The sequence below is a fragment of the Gymnoscopelus braueri genome (assembly GCF_963280865.1).
Source record: "Gymnoscopelus braueri genome assembly, chromosome: 18".
Taxonomy (NCBI): domain Eukaryota; kingdom Metazoa; phylum Chordata; class Actinopteri; order Myctophiformes; family Myctophidae; genus Gymnoscopelus; species Gymnoscopelus braueri.
Window position 1 is genome coordinate 20,032,646 of NC_137618.1, and position 22,077 is coordinate 20,054,722.

At 41.0% G+C, this 22,077-nt stretch overlaps 1 protein-coding gene across 1 annotated transcript in view; it reads right to left on the minus strand.

The window, feature by feature from the left end:
- Positions 1-22,077, minus strand: part of LOC308073730 (partitioning defective 3 homolog B-like) — a 381,612-nt gene that overhangs the window by 237,716 nt on the left and 121,819 nt on the right. Inside the window, exons 7-11 of the mRNA XM_080412818.1 lie at positions 19,212-19,337; positions 9,419-9,683; positions 7,556-7,664; positions 3,872-4,011; positions 2,134-2,262 (exon numbers count right to left, since the gene is read on the minus strand). Coding sequence (XP_080268944.1) covers positions 2,134-2,262; positions 3,872-4,011; positions 7,556-7,664; positions 9,419-9,683; positions 19,212-19,337 — 769 coding nt within the window. The remainder of the gene's footprint in view (positions 1-2,133; positions 2,263-3,871; positions 4,012-7,555; positions 7,665-9,418; positions 9,684-19,211; positions 19,338-22,077) is intronic.

A 22,077-nucleotide genomic window follows, 5' to 3' on the forward strand; every position in this document is an offset into this window, starting at 1 on the left:
GGAGGCTTCCTATAAGCTGCTGAGGCGTGCATCTTCCAGGCAAGCCTGTTGGTTGGACCGAGATGTCAGAAGTTAGAGGAGTTAGAGGAGAGCAAAGGGCGAGAGAGAGATAGAGAGAGAGAGAGAGAGAGAGAGAGAGAGAGAGATAGAGAGAGAGATAGAGAGACAGAGACAGAGAGAGAGAGAGACAGAGACAGAGAGAGAGAAAGAGAGAGAGCTTTACTGTAAAATCCTCAGTGTTCATTTATGTAACCAAAATGGATTCTCTCACAGTTAAATTGACTCATTCAATCAAGGAACACATCTCATTTCTTTGGCTATTCAAAAATAGCAGATATCTAGATCTAGATAGATCTGCTATTTTTGAAAAAATCGTGAACATTTGTGCAAATCATAGATTTTTTTCTTTTTTAAGCGAACATTTGTTAAATATTTTCTTCAAGGGACACCTCAGAAACAAAGACTTGAGTTACAAATGTTTTAAAAATAACGCTTTAAAAATATGTATATATATTCAAAGATTTGCACTAATTTTAACGATTTTTCAAAAATAGCAGATCTACAAGCTCATAGCAGAGTATATTTTCTATTTTTGAATAGCCAAAGACATCTTAAAATGACACAATATGAGTTCCCAGATTGAATGGGTTAACACTACTGTGTAGGAAGTGCATGTGTTTTGACTGTCTGTGTTGCCATGTTTGGAAGAATAAACTCAAAATGATCCAGTGAGATATCATCAACCATGCAGTAAAAAACAACAACAACAACCCGCGTAACCCCAGTTCTCAAATACAGTGAGGTGTGAGATACTGTACAGTATGTCACTCTTTTCTTTTTCTTCTTTTTTTAAAAAGAGAACATTTCAGTGTTGCATGGTCTAGTATCAGAGATTACCAACCTGTGGGCCAGGTCACACATGCTAGGGCCGTGAGGAGATCGCATATGGGCCCCCAAATAATTGGTAAAAAAATAAGATTTGAATAGCATTCACATTTAAATTTGTAAAAAAATTACATGGCTTTTTTTCTTTCTTTAAAACCTTGAAACCTTCATAGTGGTACCAATAAATAAGAACTTAAAAGTATACTATTAGTCAGGGGATATTTCAAAAATCGGGGAATAAATTCCTTACCAAGAAATTTCTTCACGAATGTGTTTGTAAAGGTGTCTAGTAACACATCTCACAAAGATTGAAATGCAGTTTCCCTAGGAGAATTTGTGACAGCTGCTGAAAGTTGGGGTACCCACCATAACCTTATGCGGGGGAAAAAAATCTACATTTAATTCTGTTTTAAGTAGCATGTAGCATTTGTTTTGCACCAAAACCACTCCTTGGGCTAAAAACGTCCATAGCCAACCTTTTCTCCAGGTAATTTTTTTGTGTAAAAAGCCCATTGAGATTGGGACGTTTTTTGCCCAAGGAGTGGTTTTGGTGCAAAAACAAATGCTTGCAATGGATTCAGAATCATAAAAACACCCTAGTTTGACCCCTCACATGCTACTTAAAACAGAATAAAATTTACATTTTCTTTCCAGCATAAGGTTATGGTGGGTACCCCAACATTCAGCAGCTGTCAAAAATTCCCCTAGGGAAACTGCATTTCAGTCTTTGTGAGATGTGTTACTACACACCTTTACAAACACATTGGTGAAGACATTTCTTGGTAAGGAATTTATTCCTAGATATGACATTATTCTGATAATATTCCCTGACTATATGTTAGTTCCACTGATTCAAGCCCAGAACACACTCGATTGATCATTAACCCATTGAAACCCATTGTGTCATTTTAGATTTTTAGCGTTGGTTATTAAAAAATAGCAGATGTACAAGCTCGCAGCGCGTCACTTCGTGCCGCGCTGCGAGCTTGTACATCTGCTATTTTTGAAAAAATCTTGAAAGTTTGAGGACTACTGATTTAGAAGGCACATTTTGTAGAAACGGCCCCTATAGGGTCTTAATGGGTTCAAATAAACATGCTCTGAAAATGCTCGCGGCCCGCCCACCTGACCACTAAACACTAAGCACCGAACACTTCCCAGAGTTTCACGTGGGCCCTGATCCAGAAAAGGTTCAGAAAAGGTTCAGCAGGGAGGGAGCTGTGAGTGAGCAGCAGTGCTTCTTCTTACCATTTCCCGGGGCAGGAACATGTCCTCCTGTCTCAGGACCACCAGACACACACTCTCTCCCTGGCGGGTGCTGCGCAGCATACACACCAGCTCCTCCTGACCCACACCTGCAATGTCCACACCGTTCACCTACACACACACACACACACACAGCGCGTTATTTTACACTTTGGCTATTCAAAAATAGCAGATATACAAGCTCATAGCGCGGCACCGAGTGCCGCGCTATGAGCTTGTAGATCTGCTATTTTTGAAAAATCATGAAAATTTGTGCAAATCTTTGAATATATATTTTTTCAAGCAAACATTTGTAACTCAAATCTTTACTTCTGGGGGGTCCCTGGAACAAATATTTTGAGATGGGGTCCACGGCCAAATACATATACATTTTGGGGGTCCTTGACATGAAAAAGTTTGAGAACCTAGTAACATATGTAAAAATCACACCCTGTGTGAAGTGGGCGGTGTCTTGCTAGCTAATCACAATACTGAATGGAGTCGATCAATCATGTACAAAAGATAAATACATTTATTGAAACACTCTTTATGATGGACAAAACCATAAACCAATGTATGTTTTTTTTTAAGTTATGGTTGCTTATATAGGTTTATGCACATGTGTCATGTGACACTGGCCAATCACAGTCCTGAATAGATTGTGATTGGCCAATCACAGCGCAGGATAATTGTACAAATTTCCAAACCTCACTTTTAGGGGCGGTTTCACTGCCCAAGATATTTGTACATTTTTCCAAATCTCACTTATAGGGGCGGTTTCACCGGCCAAAAAAAGAAAAAGAAAAAAGGGAGTATTTGCTGGGTCCCGGGGGGGAGGGGAAATTGCTTTTACTGCTCCACCCCAGCAGATGTCTGCTGAGATGGCTCAGATGTACCCTCTCTTCTCTCCATGTCAGGGGTTCTCAAACTTTTGCGTGTCAAGGACCCCTAAAATGATATTATGTATTTGGCTGCGGACCCCCCATCTGTAAAAATGTCTCGTGCCAGGAATCCCCTGAAGCAAAGGTTTGCGCACATTTTCCAAGACTTTTCAAAAATAGCAGATATACAAGCTCATAGCGCGGCACGAAGTGGCGCGCAACAAGCTTGTATATCTTGTATGGCTTGTATATCTTCTATTTTATATTCTTCCATTTTTTAATCGTCATTGGAGCGGACGGACGTGACGTTTTTTTGGGATGATGTCACATTCGTCGATTCCTTCTAGGAGAGTCGCGGGATCATTCCTAAGTTGCGTTAGAGCGCCCTCTTGTGGGAAAAAAAAATAACAACTTTTGAATCACGTAGATCTACGTGAATGGTGGTCAACGGTTGGATTTGAATGGACGTAGATCTACGTGATTGGCAGGGAATGTGTTAAGCTAGTTCACTGGTTCTCCATGTCAGGTCCGGGGACCACTAGGCGTCCAAACGGACCCTTGTGGGACTGTTAACTCTGAGAGTGAACAAATGGAAACCATTTGTTCACTCTTGGGAGTTAAAGAATCACTGAAGATTTTAAAGAGATTTTTTTTATCATCAAATGGGCATCCATGGCATATCAAACTGGAGGGACTTGAAATTAAAAAAAGGTTTATAATCATCGAGCTCGTTAAAAATGCAGACACTAATGCTAACCAAACATGCTAAATGCCATAAAGCTGTTAAAAACAGAATGAATGACAAACAAAACGTGATTCTACATTAAATTCGACCAGCGGTCTCTTCTTCAGTCCTGTACCTCTAGTATGCGATCTCCAGACTGCAGGCGTCCGTCTTTCACTGCTGCCCCGCGGGGAAGAATGTTTTTAACCAGAATGGGACCAGGACCGTGGACCGAAGAATCTCTGGTTACCACGGTAAAACCAAGGCCCTCTGAACCTAGACACACAGACACACACACACACACACAATAAAGAAGAGAGAAATTATTTCACTCACTCATGTACAGTGGTGTAAAGTAACTAAGTACATTTACTCAAGTACTGTAGTTAAGTACACTTTTGAGAAATGTTTACTTTACTGAGTATTTCCCATTTTCAATACTTTCAGTACTTTTACTCCACTACATCTCAGAGGCAAATATTGTACTTTTACTCCCCTACAATTATTTGAAAACTTTAGTTACTAGTTTTTTTTTTTAGTACTTTTACTTTTGGTACTTTAAGCATATTTTGATGCCAATACTTTTGTACTTTTACTCAAGTAACATTTTGAACACAGGCCTTTTACTTTGAGTACTTCTACATTGTGGTATTGATACTTTTACTTAAGTAAAAAATGTCAGTACTTTTTCCACCAGTCTGCTCATGTAAAAGTGCTGACATTTTGTTGCCTGAGTTTTGTCTGACACGTGAAAACCGTTTGCCTTCTTCACTCCTGTCTGCTCCCGTTCTATCTCTCTCACTCACACACACACACACACACACAGACAAACACTTTGTCCAGGTTTGCATCCCTGACTCCAAAGCTTTTTTTTAAAAAACTCGATCTGCTATCCAGAGCACGCACACACTGTGTCCAAGTTGCATCCCAGACTCCAAAGTTCATCTTTGAAAGCCAAAATCTGCTGTCCAGACACAGACACACACACACACACACACACACACAGACACAGACACACACACACACACACACACACACACACACACACACACACACACACACACACACACACACACACACACAAACCCATTTAGACCGGGGACGCATCTGTGTGTCATTTTTAGATATCTTTGGCTATTAAAAAATAGCAGATATACATTTTTTAAAGCGAACATTTTAAACTCAAATCTTTGCTTCTGGGGGATTCTACAAATCTCTTCTAAATCCTAACAGTTTTTTTTTTTAAACATATGTTGCTATGGCTCCCAAACCCTTTTCATGTCAAGGACACCCACATTTATATGTATTTGGCCGCAGACCCCCATCTCAAAATATGTTGTTTCAGGGACCCCCCAGAAGCAAAGATTTGTGTTAAAAATGTTCACTTTAAATATATATATATATTCAATGATTTGCAAAAATGTTCACGATTTTTCTAAAATAGCAGATCTACAAGTTCATAGCGCGGGCACTCGTTGCCGCGCGATGAGCTTGTAGATCTGCTATTTTTTTTAAAGCCAAAGCATAAATAAACGGCTAAAGTGGTTACACAGATGCGTTCCCGGTTTGAATGGGTTAAAGTGCCCCTGAAAAGTTCACTACAGTATCAGTGACTCAGCTACTGCCTGAATTTAATTCCCTTAGAGATCGCCATGGCTCTGAGTGCGTGCGTGTGTGTGTGTGTGTGTGTGTGTGTGTGTGTGTGTGTGTGTGTGTGTGTGTGTGTGTGTGTGTGTGTGTGTGTGTGTGTGTGTGTGTGCACGTGCGCATGGTGTACATGGGATCGTTAACCCATAGCTCAGTCTGTGTGCAGGTGTGATGGTTTTACAAATGGGTTCAGGTGCAGGGCAACCAGGAGGAGAGGAGGAAAGTCAAAATGAAGGGAACGCCAGTTTAACAGAGTGGAAATGGAGGAGTGAATGTTCTGGAAAAAAGAGGTTCAATGGAGATTAAAATGCTCAGCAAAGCTGGGAAAACACACACACACACACACGCACACACAGTCTAGTTGCGTGTTTTATGGTCTTCATTTAGTCTGGTCTCTTTAGCAGAGCGAAGTCAGCAGTTTGGGCCCAGTATGAATTCATATCAGCAGAAATGAGCAGATCAATAAAGACTTAATAGAGCCTGAAGAGAGGGAATCAGAAAGATGGAGAGAGAGAGAGAGAGAGAGAGAGAGAGAGAGAGAGAGAGAGAGAGAGAGAGAGGGGAGGAGGCGCAGGGAGGAGTGGGTCAGGCGAACGAGGAAAGAGAGAGAGGGAGAGAAAGAGAGAGAGAGAGAGAGAATGGAGCAAGACAGCCATAAAGAAATGAGCGCAAGGCTGGGGCGAGAAGCAAAAGAGAAATGGAAAAGATAAAGAGGGTCCACGAGATAGATCTCAGAAAATGACCACAGGGAATGAGGAGAACGGAGAGAAGAAAATGGAGGGAATAAGCGGAGAGAATAGATATAAGTGATATCTAGGAGGGAACGACCCCATTCAATATCGGCTGAACTCCGGGAACTGCCATTTTTGCGAGCACTCTGAGACGTGAGAGCAGCTCCACTTGTCTGCATTGGGCACCAAGTCTGGTGCTGCTGACCGTGCGAGTTGTTGAAACCACACAATCCCATGATCAGCATCATCCCAAAGTGATTAAAATCAAATGCTTTTTGGCAGGGGCAACAACCGAGGCACCACAAAACCATGCCAAGGCAAAGGGGTTCTTCCTTCTGTTTGGAAGTTAACCCATTAAGACCTGAGGCCGATTCTTAAAAAAAAAAATCTAAATCCTAACAGTTTTTGGAGAAAAAAATCTAAAACATTTTTCAAAAATAGCAGATATACAAGCTCGTAGCGCGGCACTCGGTGCCGCGCTACGAGCTTGTATATCTGCTATTTTTGAATAGCCAAAGAAATCTAAAGTGACACAGATGGTCTTAAATAGCCCTGACTACGTGGATTAGAGTCTTTCCACTTCACTTTTTCTTTGCGTAGGGCTTTTTGACTTTCTCAAAAAATAACCAAACCGGGATGAATTCACTGGTTTAGTTCGCTATCCTGTAGTCTTCCTTGTGACTCATTTAGATGATTCCGCGCGTCGTAAATAACAACACATCACAACTAAACGTGACACGTTTTGAGCTTGTAGATCTGCTATTTTCTGACAAAAGATGGGTGTCCGGGGGGGAAATTTCTAGATCTTGGGAAATGCTCCTGACATTTGGTTGGGTCCCTGGCTCTCACAGTTGAGCAGCTGAAGGACTAAATCCACGCCATCCCGTTAGCTACCAATGTGTTGTTCTATCTGCCACATTATAAGATCATAAAATAAAAAACAAAAGTCTGATTTACACAGGAAGGTCGGGAGTGCGTAATATACATTTTTAGAATGTTGAGCTATGCAAGGACTTGGTGCATGTGTAGCCCCCACAGTCAAAATAGCGAGTACCGGTGTGCAACAGACCTGCCAATCGGGCTCAGCCCTATTGGCATGACTGGTAGCACGTCGGACTGGCGAGTGGGAGCCTCAGGTTCAATCCCAGCGTTCCACTACAATCGGCAACTTTAAATTAACATGCACACAAGAGAAAGGGGGATAAAAACAACACCACAACATAAAATTATAGTAACCTGTTTGTTTACCCAATGGTAGCCAGGTACCTACTGTAACAATCTTCTCATCCAAATCTTTTTTTTTTGTAGGGACTCTCTTTTGAAATCTGAATGTCCCTTTACTAACGTTCCCCTTGCAACGTTCCAAGTCCTAAAAACCAAATCTGAAGGAATCTTTTGAACTGACCGTGAGACCAGATCAGACCCGAGTCACAGCTTTTTACCTTTCTTCAGGTCAATCCTCAGCCTCCTCCCTCCCTTCTTGTTGGCCACCAGGTTGGAGAGGGCGGGGCTTTTCTTCAGCAGGGGGCTCTCACTCCTCCCCTTGGGGGGCTGGGTTTTGGACAAAGTAAGGTTAGGGTCAGGTTTAGGTTGTTCACAGTGGAAAAAAACACTGGAAAGCAGCAAAGAAAGTGTCAGTGGTGGAACGTAACTAAGTCGTTGTACTTAAGTACTGCACTTAACCCATTAAGACCTAAGGCCGATTCTAAAAATGTTTTCTAAATCCTAACAGTTTAAAAAAATATATATTAAAAAAAATATGTTCACTTTTTTTCAAAAATAGCAGATCTACAAGCTAACCTCGGTGTCGCGCTATGAGCTTGTATATCTGCTATTTTTGAATAGCCAAAGAAATCTTAAAATGACACAGACGCGTTCCTGGTCTTAATGGGTTAAAGTACAATTTTGAGGTATTTGTACTTTACTTGAGTATTTCCAATTTCCAATACTTTTACTTCTACTCCACTACATCTTGGATCCAAATATAGTACTTCTACTCCACTACAATTATTTGAAAACTTTAGTTACTAGTTACTTTGTAGATTTTGATTATCAATACAAAACATGCATTATGGACCCACATACATTTCGGCCATTTGAAAATAGCGGCTCTACAAGCTGCTTGCAGAGCCGCTATTTTCAAAGATGTTTATACATTTGAAAAATGGGACATTCTGCATAATGAATGAGTACTTTTACTTTAGGTAATTTAGTACATTTTGATGCCAATACTTTTGTACTTTTACTCAAGTACATTTTGAATTCCAGACTTTCACTTGTAACAGAGCATTTCTTTATTGCAGTATTGATACTTTTACTTAAGTTGAGTACTTTTTCCACCTCTGGAAAGTGTGCTGTTTATCACTTGGATTTCTCACCACGGAAGACAGGTTTGTTTTCCAACTCAATACTTTTAAAATTTTTAATAAGGGATCCTGACAAGAAAATACGCCTGTGACTCACTCAGGGTCCTGACCCTTAGGTTTATGAAACATCAATCACGTCCCTAAAACTGTGCTTTCCTGCAGATTCAGAGCACAGGGGATAAACAGTTGGAACACGTCAAATTGTCAGCCATATTAGATTCACTAGCTCGCATCATAGCTGTTGCTAAGTAACTGTGCCAGCTGATCTTTTGAACGTTTTGGGCATGTCACCATGGTGATGCTTATTTTTGTGACCAAAGAAGACGTCTTAGTTCCAGCGAGGAAGGCGGCAAGACAAGAGGAACACAGAGCACAGCATGGAACAGCCTATCACTGGTTATGTTCTCTGTGTGCTACACCTGATTATCATTGAAATAGTCCCGCGCTGTTATTTCGATCATATAATTGGATACGGGCGATATCTGGAAGGAAAGGAATTGAAATGGCATGATTTGTTCACTATAGTAATAAAAAGGTTTCTGCAAACTGTAAATGTTCTTCGTTGTACTTTTAAATCAGTGGTACAGCGTTTCCACAATTTCTGCATAGTCATAATGTTATCAAGTTGAAAAGGAACTTAAGAATGAAATATTTTAATAAAATACAAAGAGGAAATTCTGTCCCCCATCACACCCCCTTCCACCCCACCACACATCTTTGTTATGCATAACATTTTTGTTTTGGCCCTTTATGTATGACAAAAACTAATAGTGAGAGCTCTCTTCGGAAATAATGACTTCTTATGAGACTGTCATTGCCTCGTTTTATTCTGTCTTATAATATTTGTATTCTGTATTATAAAATTTGGTTATCATACTGTATTCATATAGTGTATATGCAGCACTTTTGAGGGCCTGATAGACGAACGCAACAACTCACACTGACAGCAGCTTCCAGAGTGGCAGTGTCCTCAGCCAATCGCATGGCTGGATTCTCGGAGGGCTTGAAAGCAGGTTTGCCTTTGACAGGCGGCGGTGGTTCTTTGGCGGTCTTGGGGATTCGTGGACTGCTGTCAGGAGGGGCGGGGTTACTGATGAAGAGCTGACCAATCAGGCTCCTCTCGTACCGTTCCCTGTTGGCGCCAGGAACTACTTCCAAACGGACGACTGGGGAGCGCATTGCCTGTCGGAACAGTTCCTGGGCCCTGGAAGGGAGGGGGGGGGGGGGGGAGAGAGAGAGAGAGAGAGAGAGAGAGAGAGAAAGAGAGAGAGAGAGAGAGAGAGAGAGTTAGAAAGACAAAATTATAGAGGTAATAGGTTTTAGAGTGAAACGTTTTGTTTAAAGGATATTAAATGTTGCTCTTCCGGTACATTCAAGTAATCCAACAGATGGTACTGAACTTCAATTCTAATGACTATTTACTCTATTATAATTCATATTAGTTCTATGTACAGTTCATGTCATTGCAGTGCTCAAATGATACATTTCCCTGGTATAGTAATTAACAGGCTAATTACTGAATGATATATAATTTAGGCGGCAGAAACAAATAATCAAACAGAAGCAATGTGAAGCTCACTTTAAATGGCATGAAATGTGTTACGAAGCTATCTATAGAGAGACATAATATTTATATTATATCTCTCTATACATAGCTAATTCTATTTGATAAATTATATATAATATACATATATTTGTCACATATCCAGCCTTCTTTGACCTGGGTGTGGAGTGAGTGATAAAAGGACTGCTACTGTATATATAACCCCCAGGGCTGATATGGCAGCTGACCAATCACCACAAGCTAAAGAAGCATCTTCCCAAAGGGTTTATATACGCCAGCTGACCAATTAGCGCAGCTGGTAAGGCGCTTTGAACTGTCTCCGCAAGCGACCTCGCTGCTTGACAGAATGGCTGCGTGACAACAAGAGCGATGGGTTTGTCAACCCAAGTGGGGTCCCCAGGGGTCCTTGGAGGGGTTCCAGGGGGTCCCCAGCTAAATGCTATTTAAAAATAGCAGATATACAAGCTTGTACATCTGCTATGTTTTAAAAAGTTTGAAAAATCTTGAAAGAGTTTGAAAAATGTTGAATAATTTAGAGATTTTTAACACAAATCTTCTTTTCTGGGGGGTCCCTGGCACAAAACATTTTCAGATGGGGGGTCCGCGGCCACATATATATCAATTTGGGGGTCCTTGGCACGACAAAGTTTGAGAACTACTGATTTAGAAGGCATTTGTAGAATCGGCCTGGATTTATACTTCCACACCGGTGTCGCACATGGTCTTGTAGATCAGATATTTTTTTGGTTTGCACGACATGGCACGCGACTAAGTATAAATCAGGGCATACGGTACACAACATCAATAGAGCAACAGAGACATCCTGTCAGTCAGTATGCCTTTCAACACCGACTGTCCTGCCAACACCACCTGCTGTGTTCTCAGCCATCTCCCTGCCCACACTCGTTGGTCAACATTCCTGCGGGATTTACTTTTTTCATTCACCGGGGAATATGCCTACAGCGTGTACTCTTTTAACCCATTAAGACCGGGAACGCATCTGTCATTTTAGATTTTAAAGGTTTCATGACATTCATTTTCATTTTTTTTCGTTTTTTTGTTTTGTTTTATGACCTCAATTATACCCCCAAAAAACGGAACTTAGAACGTTCAGTGGATTTTCTGTGGTATGGGGTTTTCTTAAAAATGTGTCTAAAAGAAGTGCTAGGATTGGCCCCTGGACTTTGATGTCACAGTCCATTAATCCCGCCCCCTCTCCTCCCCGCCCCTCGGAGCTGAAAAGGCCTTAGAAAACAGAGAAAAAAAAACTCACTGGAGTGGATTTTTCAGTTAAAACCTTTTACTACACGTTTTAAGGACCATGAAAAAGACTTTTAATGTTTTGTAAATGTGAATGTCATGAAACCTTTAAACACTTTAACCATTATTGTATACTTTGGCTATTCAGAAATAGCAGATATACGGCACCGGGTGCTGCGCTATGAGCTTGTAGATCTGCTTTTTTTTTTTAAGCGAACATTTGTAACTCAAATCTTTGCTTCTGGGGGTCCCTGGAACTAAATATTTTTGAGATCGGGGTCCGTGGCCAAATACTTATAATTTTGGGGGTCCTTGACATGAAAAAGTTTGAGAACCACTGATATTATAGCAACATAAGTATTTCAGAAAACTGTTACTGATTTAGAAGACATTTGTAGAATCGGCCTCAGGTCTTAATGGGTTAATGTTGTTCAAGTTCTTCTTTAGCCAAAAGCTATTTAATCAGAATGTAAAACCAACATTAAGTGATTACACTTGTATTTATTGTGCAGCACTTTGGTCAACGTTCCTTGTTTTTTATTTAAATGTGCTTTATGAATAAACTGATTTGATGGAAGTACAGGCGTGTGAGGGTATTGGATTCATGTTCCAATTATACTGTTCAGTAATTAAGACATTAATAGTTTTTATTAATGTTGATTAATTTAACCAATAGTCACTGTTAAAAACTGATATGAACAACTTCCTTGTCGAGAGAGCAGGTCTGCTAATGTATTTATGAAGTTAAATTAAAAACCTCATTATCTGACATTAAACTATGATTCATGTTCTAATTACAATGTTAAGAAAACAAATGATTGTTTGTACCATTTCACTGCATTCATGTTGACATACTTACGCAAGCCATGGGCAGACGTGAAGTAAAAACAGTACTGTTCTAAACTGATGTCCTTGTTGACAATAATGTTACTGTATTTATTAAATTACAGTGTTGATCAAAGGCTATTTTCTTTTGTTTGCCTTTGTGAATAGAATAAGACAACCAACGCCAGGCACTGCATCCAACCTTTGCTTTGATATGGCTGCCCTCGGTTGTGTATTCTCAGGCAACGACAAATACCACGGGGTGCTAATCTATATACAGTAATACATGTTGTTTAAATGACGCTACTTACTCATGTCCTGTACAATTACATTAGTAAAGGAAGCACAGGACATCTGGCTAATGATCCTTCCAATTATAATGCACACACAATAATAGTAATATAATAAAGAAAATTTTGGTTTTAACTCTTCGTTATCTCCATGACTGATAAGGTGGCAGCTAACGACAGTAGCGGTATCCGTCAAATTATTGCTGATAGAATGTCTTCGATGCTGGATTTTATTAAGGATAATTCTGTATTTCCAGGACAGGGCGGCGTCCCCGATAGGACACACCGAAAAACAAGCGCTCCCTTACCGCCCACACCCACCTCCTACGGAAACAATATTAGTGTCCCTGACACCTGTTTGGGCGGGCTCTTCAATCAGGATCTACGATCTCTAGAAGAGAGACGACTCTGAAAAGAATCTGATGGAGATGACTCTTACATCTCCATCACATTTCTTTCCCCCCGGTGCTAAGTGAGTTAGAAGGGACTGCCGTTGTCAGTGACGATCAACGCGCGCCATCACTCACCTCCGCTAACCAACAGAGAAAATCGGGTTTCCTTAACCGGTTCAAACCGGGAACGCATCCGTGTAACCACTTCATCCATTATTTTATACCTTTGGGCTATTCAAAAATAGCAGATCTGCAAGCTCGGTGCCGCGCTATGAGCTTGTAGATCTGCGAACATTTGTGCAAATATTTGAATATGTACATTTTTTTAAAGGGAACATTTGTAACTCAAATCTTTGCTTCTGGGGGGTCCCTGGAACAACATATTTTGAGATGGGGGTCGACGGACAAATACATATCATTTTGGGGGGTCCTTGACATGAAAAGTTTGAGAACCACGGATATTAGAGCAACATAGGTTTTTTTTCAAAACAATGTTTAAGAAGACATTTGTAGAATCCCCCAGAAGCAAAGATTTGAGTTAAAAATATTCGCTTAAAAAATATATATATATATATATATTCAAAGATTTGCACAAATGTTCACGATTTTAAAAAAAATAGCAGATCTACAAGCTCATAGCGCGGCACTCGGTGCCGCGCTATGAGCTTGTAGATCTGCTATTTTTGAATAGCCCAAAGAAAAAGAAAACAAATTACACAGATGCGTTCCCGGTCTTAATGGGTTAAATTAGATTGGATTAGGCTCCTTTTGTTTCCTTCTCTTGCGTTATTATTTGATATATCACAATTATGATATTCTCGTAACCCGAGACTAAGTCGAGGAAGGCATTATATGTATCACGAATGCTTTGAAAACAGTTCGGCGCGGAGATAATGACTCCGCTGATAAAATAACAGAGTTCTCCTACTCCCGCCTCATTATTCAACCCGGCAATCAAGGGGAGGAAATCAGGTTTGTTAGAACGTCTCTATTGCATTACGGGCCTATTGTTTCCCCCTGCATTCCTGTTATATCTATTACGAATACCATATTCTGGTAAGCAGAGACTCAATTAGACAGTAGCTCTTGTAGGTATAGATACCGTGGGTGTTTTGAGTTCCGCAGCAGTGTGCAGCGTGACTTAAACCATTAAAACCGAGAACGCATCTGTGTCATTTTAACACATTGGGTGCCAGAGGTTTATTAAAATATTATACGTTCAATGCCTGCTATTCTTCCATCCACTTACGTTGATACGGGTAGAAGCCCCGACGCGGAAGTGCATGTAAACAAAGCGTGCGTGCGAGACGGCGGAGGGTCCCAACTAACGCCTGGAACAATAATATTTCTAACGCGATCCTCCATTGCAGAGTGATCGCCGATCGAAAACGGCTCGCTTCCACCACGTTAAAAAGAAATGGAGATATTAAGCTTTTAGTCAAGGAGTTGACATTGGAAAGGCCGACCGGAAGGATTTTTGACATGGATCCACATCCGGCCTCTCCTTCTCAGAGACTCGTTGGATGATCCCAAAGTTTCGTTAGAGCGCCCCACGTGGGCCCCACGTATAAAAATAAAATTGGGTCAAAAACGGTCCGGACCGTTTTCGCCACTTCTCGTTTGGATCCTCAAAAACGGTCCGGAACGTTTTTGGCACACAATGTGTTAAGATTTCTTTGGGCTATTCAAAAATAGCAGATCTACAAGCTCATAGCGCGGCACCGAGTGCCACACTACGAGCTTGTAGATCTGCTATTTTTGAAAAATCGTGACAATTTGTGCAAATTGTTGAATATATATATATATATTATTTTAAATATGTTTTACTCCAATCTTTACTTCTGGGGGTCCATGGAACACAATATATTGAGATGGGGGGGTTTGAATTAAATATCATTTTGGGGGTCCTTGACATGAAAAGGTTTGAGAACCACTGATATAGAAACGTACCTTTTTCAGAAAACTGTGAAAAACGGATTTAGAAATGGGCCTCAGGTTATAATGGGATAACGCAACAGGATCACAGTCAGTTGTACGTGCTGCTAAAACGACCTGCGGGGGATTCATTTGTGTTTGTTTGTTTTTCAAAACAATGGCATAATGTCAAATAAATCCTATGCATGCACTGCAGCTCATATTCATGGTATGGCTTTTATATTTCTGGCTTTCATATTTCAATGGTTCATTTTGTATTGGTCAGACTTTTCTTTTTACCACTTTCAACCTGGCATCCTATATTTTGACATGGTATAATAAAAGGCTTTTTTTTTTTGCAAAAACAGCAGGTCTACAAGCTCAATGTGTCGTGCTGCAATGCACTGTGAGCTTGCATGTAGGATATTTTCACCACACGGCACCATAATAAGACAAAATATGAACGAGGGCTCGATGGTTAAATTTGATTATGTTTTCAGAAAGGATTTTTTGAACCAAGGACGGTTGCAATGATATGGTCGACGCAGCCCCAGACTTTATCCTTTCTGACCAAGCCTTATTTTTCTTCAACCTCAGGGCATACATTTTGACTTACTTATGTCTCACCCGGAGACCAAATCTCATAAAGACACAATTGAGCACTCTTGGCGCACACTGACACACTTCTGTAGATTGAAAAATGATTGGGAAAAAAAGAAATTGAGGTTTTAATATACTTTATCAAGTTTTCCATTGATTTTTGTGTTCCCCCCAGATGACCCGCTAATGTAAGCTTTAATGTACAGCCGTCGCTCTAATTCTCTTAACCCATTAAGACCGGGAACGCATCTGTGTCATTTCTAGATTTCTGTGGCTATTAAAAAATAGCAGATATCGTGAAAATGATGTGGAAATCTTTGAACATATTATATATTTTTTTTATAGCACACATTTGTAACTCAAATCTTTGCTTCTGGGGATTCCACAAATGTCTTCTAAATCCTAACAGTTTTTTGAAAAAACGTATGTTGCTATAATCAGTGGTTTTCAAACTTTTTCATTTAAATTTCCCCCAAAATGATGTATTTGGCCGCGGACCCCCATCTCAAAATATGTTGTTCCAGGGACCCCCAGAAGCACACATCGGATTTATAAATGTTCGCTTTAAAACATTATATTCAAAGATTTGCAAACATTTTCCATGATTAAATTAATTTTTTTTTTTTGCAGATCTACAAGCTCGTAGAGCAGCAGTGCCACGCTATGAGCTTGTATATCTGCTATTTCTTTGAATAGCCAAAGAAATCTTAACATGACCAAGATGCGTTCCCGGTCTTAAAGGGTTAATAAGTGAAGAATAATCTAATCCCAACTAATGGTCTGCTGAAGTACAGTATCACTTCCACCCCATAATGTTGTAATGAAGTGCTAATTGTCAGCTTTCATCCTCCGTGTGCTCTGTTTGGACTAATTATTACAGTGGAACAGGTCAATACTGGGAGGAGAACTCCACTGGTGTTTACTTGTCCATGATGCACAATAAGCTCTTTGTAATGAAATAGGATCGCAGGACCCATTTTCAGAACTTGACAACGTAAGTGTTATGCATCGTTTATACTTACCAGCTTACTTACACTGTAAATTGACCCAGGGACAATTTAAAAGAAAATTGGAAAAAGCGCTCCTCGGAGCAAAGGTCTACGCCAGGTCAGGTAGGTTATTGTGGGCCAGCAATGTTCGGAATTCGCCAATCAGGATGGAATATGAAAAATTGGACAGATCCGTCTTGATCACTTGACTATAGAGATAATATATACCGATTTGCGTGATGTTTGGACAAGATTTGTGGGAGTAATATAAAAAACCTCCTGGTGGCGCTATAATGAGCAATGTTAAAAGGGTGGCATTTGTTCCTCAAAGTAGTGCGAATGTGCGTGCAAAGTTTCACCGCAATCGGACACTGCGTTCATGGTTTACGGCATTTTGTTCAAAACGGGCCACTCCTGCAAACTTTAGATGTCAATCTTAGCCAATCAAGATGGAATATGAAAAATCAAACAGACCCGTCTTGATCACATGACTTTAGAGATCATGTGTACCGATTTGCGTGAAATTTGGATAAAATCTGAAGGAGTAATATCAAAACATTTGTTTTACATAAGTCTGCCTCCTGGTGGCGCTAGAAAAGGCAGATGTGAAAAATGCACGGCAAAGGTTTTTCCTTTGCCTCTAGGGAGTGCACATACAAAGTTTTACACAGATCGGTGCAGTTATGGGTAAAAACACGAATCGGCCTGTTATAGCGCCACCATGAGGCTGATTTGAAAATTCAAGTGGCATTTCTCCCTCGGCCCAGTGGGAACTAAATCCTGGACATCAACCTTAAGACCACGGTGTAAGAATAATATCGCGTTCGGTCAAGCTTGGATACTGTGTATGCATGTGTGTGGTGGTTGAGGAACCGTTAACATTTACGGTTTCTCAATACGTTGCATAAAAGCGTCTGCTAAATGACTGTAATGTAATGTACGTCTGCCATGCAGGGACAATAGAGGGGTGTGTGTGCGCGCGTGTGTGTGTGTGTGTGTGTGTGTGTGTGTGTGTGTTTGGACATGGTGGGCGTAAGGATTAGTCTACTTACGGCAGCCTACTGACACACATTGTCCTGGAACAAGCTATCTCTATATACCTGCCATGTTGGAACGCCTTTTTGTGCGTGTGTGTGCGTGTGTGTTCTTTACCTTGCCCAAGCCCTGAACCCAAGGGCAGCGTGTTCCGAATTCAATATCGTAATTGTGACCAGCTCAGCCACGGCCTATTTGTGTATAGTAGGTATATGCGTTTGTGTACGCGTGTTACATGTGTTGCGTCCTGCGCGTGTCCAAAACCTGTAGTCTTTGAACAATAGGGTGCCAGCCTCTCCAGTACTAATCCATTTACCTACAGCAGGGGGATAACCCACCTCCGATACAGCATAATCCTATTACGACAGTCACAGCTGGACCACGGGCTATTGTGCGGTACGTATTGACATTGTAATGTTACTATAATCATTATAACATTCACAGACGTACGCTAATCCTATGAACGGGGCCACCATAATCTACGGCGATGGCTTTAACAGATGTTTCTAACTGCCCGGGCCGTTGTGATCAGGGTGAGGATTTCACACACACAACCCGCTTCTAATGTCATTGTAATGTATCTCGGCTCATTTTCCCATTTGTCGAGGGGCAATGAGCGAGGCCCAGCGAGGCGTGATACTGTACGACCTGTATTGTGTGACTTGCCTGCTCTCTCAAAAGAAAATAAATAAATAAATAAACAAAAAGAGATCTCCACGGACAAATATTTCCTTTGAGGAGACGAGATGAGTCGACCGGATGCACAATAGGTGGCTCAAAAACACACACACACAGACACACACACACTCACTCTGCTCTCCAAACATCTGTTAACTGTCTGTTCCGCTTTTGCCTGTGATGTCAGGACAATGCTGAAGATAAGCCTGTCTGACAATGAACAGAGAGTGAAACGGACAGAGGAGAGAGAGAGAGAGAGAGAGAGAGAGAGAGAGAGAGAGAGAGGTAGAGAGAGAGAGAGAGGGGGGGGAAACAGCAGTTGTGCTGGACTTCAAAAGGTTTCGGTGCAGACATGCGCCCACACACTGTCGGACCTGACTGATGTAGGATTTCTTCTCTGTCGAGCGGGAAACCTCACGTGTTCAAAACTGTTCATTTTCAGGATTCAAATTCAGCAAAAGAAGCCGATCTACAAGCTATCTGCTACTTTTGATGATTTTGTGTGACGCTGTAGTATGATCAAGTAGGGCGTTCATTTTTGATGATTAACCAATTAAGATCTTGAGGCCGATTCTACAAAATGCCTTCTAAATCAGTAGTTCCAAGTGCCAGGGACCCCCAAATTGATATATATATATATTTGGCCATCAGAAAATGTGTTGTGCCAGGGACCTCAAGAGGAAAAGATTTGTGTTAGAATATTCAAAATTACTCATAATCTTTCAAACACTTTCAAGATTTTTCAAAAATAGCAGATGTACAAGCTCGCAGCGCGGCACAAAGTATAATATACTTTGTGCCGCGCTGCGAGCTTGTACATCTGCTATTTTTGAATAGCCAATGCTGAAATAAAAAATGAAACAGATGCTTTCCCGGTTTTAATGGGTTAAAGGATAAAAAAAAAGAAATCACAGTTACTGGTCACACATGTAGTTAGTAACATGTACTTTGAAAGTTGCTATTTATTTTATTCACCTTCACCTTTATTAACTGCTATATTTACAATGTACATGTTTGGTACTAGTGACCGGGTCTATTTCAGACATATTTTATGGACTTTTGACCATACACTCCCTTACTCATCCTAGAGGTTAGGATGAGTAAGGACGTGTAGGTAGTAGCTAGCCCCAAACTCACTAGCGCGCACACACACACACACACACACACACACAGCGTGCCACTCACTGGCTGAAGGTCTTGTCCATGAGGTCAGTGAGGTTGATCTTCACGATACACTCCTCCTCCTGGAACAATCCCTCCTTCTTGGAGCGACTCTCCTCCTCCACCCCGCGGATGTACAGACCAAGAGACCTGGAGGAGGGAGAGAGAGACATCATTCATACTGTATGTTGCATACATACATCAGTAGTTCTCAAACAATTGCATGGCAAGGACCCCCACATTAACCCCCATCTGAAAATGTTTTGTGCCAGGGACCCCCCAGAAGAGAAGATGTATGTTTAAAAAAAAAACTTTAAACTTTGAATAACCCATTAAGACCTGAGGCGATTCTTAAAAAAAATCTAAATCCTAACAGTTTTTTGATAAAAATATAAAAAATACGTTTTTTATGATTTTTCAAAAATAGCAGATCTACAAGCTCGTAGCGCGGCACTCGGTGCCGCGCTATGAGCTTGTAGATCTGCTATTTTTGAATAGCCAAAGAAATCTAAAGTGACACAGATGCGTTCCAGATCTTAAATTCAAAGGTTTCCAAAGAATCTTCCAAAATAACAGATGTACAAGCTTGCAGTGCAGTACCAAGTCATGCGCTGTGAGCTATTTTAAAATAGACAAACGTATAAATGGATAAAGTGGTTAAAATGATGGTGATGCTACATTAACTACTTTTGCCGGGGACCCCCTGGAACCCCCCCCCCCCCCCCCCCCAAGGACCCCTGGTCACGCTGCGAGCTTGTACATCAGCTATTTTTGAAAATCTTTGAAAAATATTGAAAATGTTTGACAAAATGTGACTTCTTTTTTTTTACATAAATCTACTCTTCTGGGGGTCCCTGGCACAAAACATTTTCAAGTGGGGGTCCGCGGGCCAAATACACAAAAAGGTTTGAGAACCGCTGATATTCCGAGACGAGAGCCATACGGTAGCAACAGACAGCGTGAGTCACAGTGTGGCAGCATCATAATATTGCACACAGAAACACAATGGCACCGGGGCTCTTTTCAAAAAGGAAATATTTCTATCCTCAGTCTGCGATACAAAGGGATGGTAAGAATAATCCTATCCCAGTGCCTAAGGAGTACAATACAGAAACCATCCGCTCACAATGAAAAAGCCTCTACTTTTCTGAGTCTACATTTAACCTTTTCTTTACTTTGTGGATAGGATGTGATACTGTAATATTCTCCATTATACCTTGAATCATGTCTAGCAGGCTACAGCAGTAGTTCTCAAAGAAAGTGGGGTCAGAGAGGTGGGGGGGTTCCAGGGGGTCCCCCTCAGCTAAATTTAATGTAGCATCACAATAATTTTAACCACTTTATCCATCTATACGATGGCTATTTAAAAATAGCAGATATAACATTTTCAAAAAGAAGATATAAAAATGTCAAAAATAGTAGATGTACAAGCTACATGTACATCTGCTATTTTGGAAGATATTTTAAAAAAATGAATAATTTAGATTTTTTTAAATTAGATTAACATTATTTTCTGGGGGTCCCTGGCACAAAGCACTGGACTGCAGCATGTGTCCTCAGCTGTCTGAAGCGAGCCTAGAAAGAACACACTGTATGTGTTAGAGGAGCCTAAATGCATAGGAGAGACTAATGACAATGTTTAAACTTCCCTTCACTATTTATGTAGCATAAGAATCTCTCTCTATGTGTGTGTGTGTGTGGGTGTGTGTGTGTTGAAGTTTGACTGGCAGTAATAGAGTGGTCCAGCTTTGACAGGGTGGCCTTGAAAAGTCTTCAGGGAGTTTCAGGAGCTAAAGGGTTTTTTTCTTCTTTTAAACCACACACACTCACAAATTCTCAAACACGTGTGCGCGCACACACACACACACACACACACACACACACACACACACACACACACACACACACGCACACACACACACACACACACACACACACACACACACACACACACACACACACACACACACACACACACACACACACACACACACACACACACACACACACACACACAAACACACAGTCCTTCTTGGAGTGACCCTGGGGATGTTTTTCAGAAGGCTGGAGTGTCGGTAATGGGACAGCCCACTGAGACCGACCATATGGTTCATTTAGACATGGCTGTCACACACACACGCACGTGCACACACACGTGCACTCACACACACGCACACACATCCACGTGCACACACAGGCACCAATAAGCAGTAACAACTGTTGAACTGTTGTTACCAGTCCAAATGTCTGTTTTCACATACATGTGCATTCATAATTAACAACTGCACATAATTAACTCATTCACTGCCACTGACGTAAAAAACATATTTTTTTCCAATTACCAAATCTGCCACTGACAAAAACGTAATTTTGCAAAAAACGTTGATTTTAAAAGATCTCGCCGTTCTTCATCTCTCGCAGTGACACATTTCATTGTAGCACACCCGGATACGGAAATGACGTCAATCGAAGATTTTTGTTTCCGCCTGCTTCCTGTTTAAGTCCCCCTCTAAAACGGCATTTTCTCTGCTTTGTTTTTCTCCGCCGTGGAACGCTGTTTAGAAACGCTGTTTAGAAACGCTGTTTAGAAACTGCAACTACTGCAAAATGGAATGTCGGCGATTGAAAATTTCTTCTCTGGGCCATTCACACAACTACCCTGTGTGTCTACAAACAGTTGAACACTTGATCATAAGGGATTTAGCGAGGTCTGTGGCGAGGTGAAAAAGTACATGAGTTTTCCGTTCACATGGCGAAACATGGTGTTTTTACGCTGGGCTGCTGGAGAGAGACTCCGCCCCGATTGGAATGTCTGTTGTCTGAGCGGCGTGCACATATCGCTGGTGTGTTTAGAAACGATTGGACTTAAGATCATAATAAAAAATTAAAA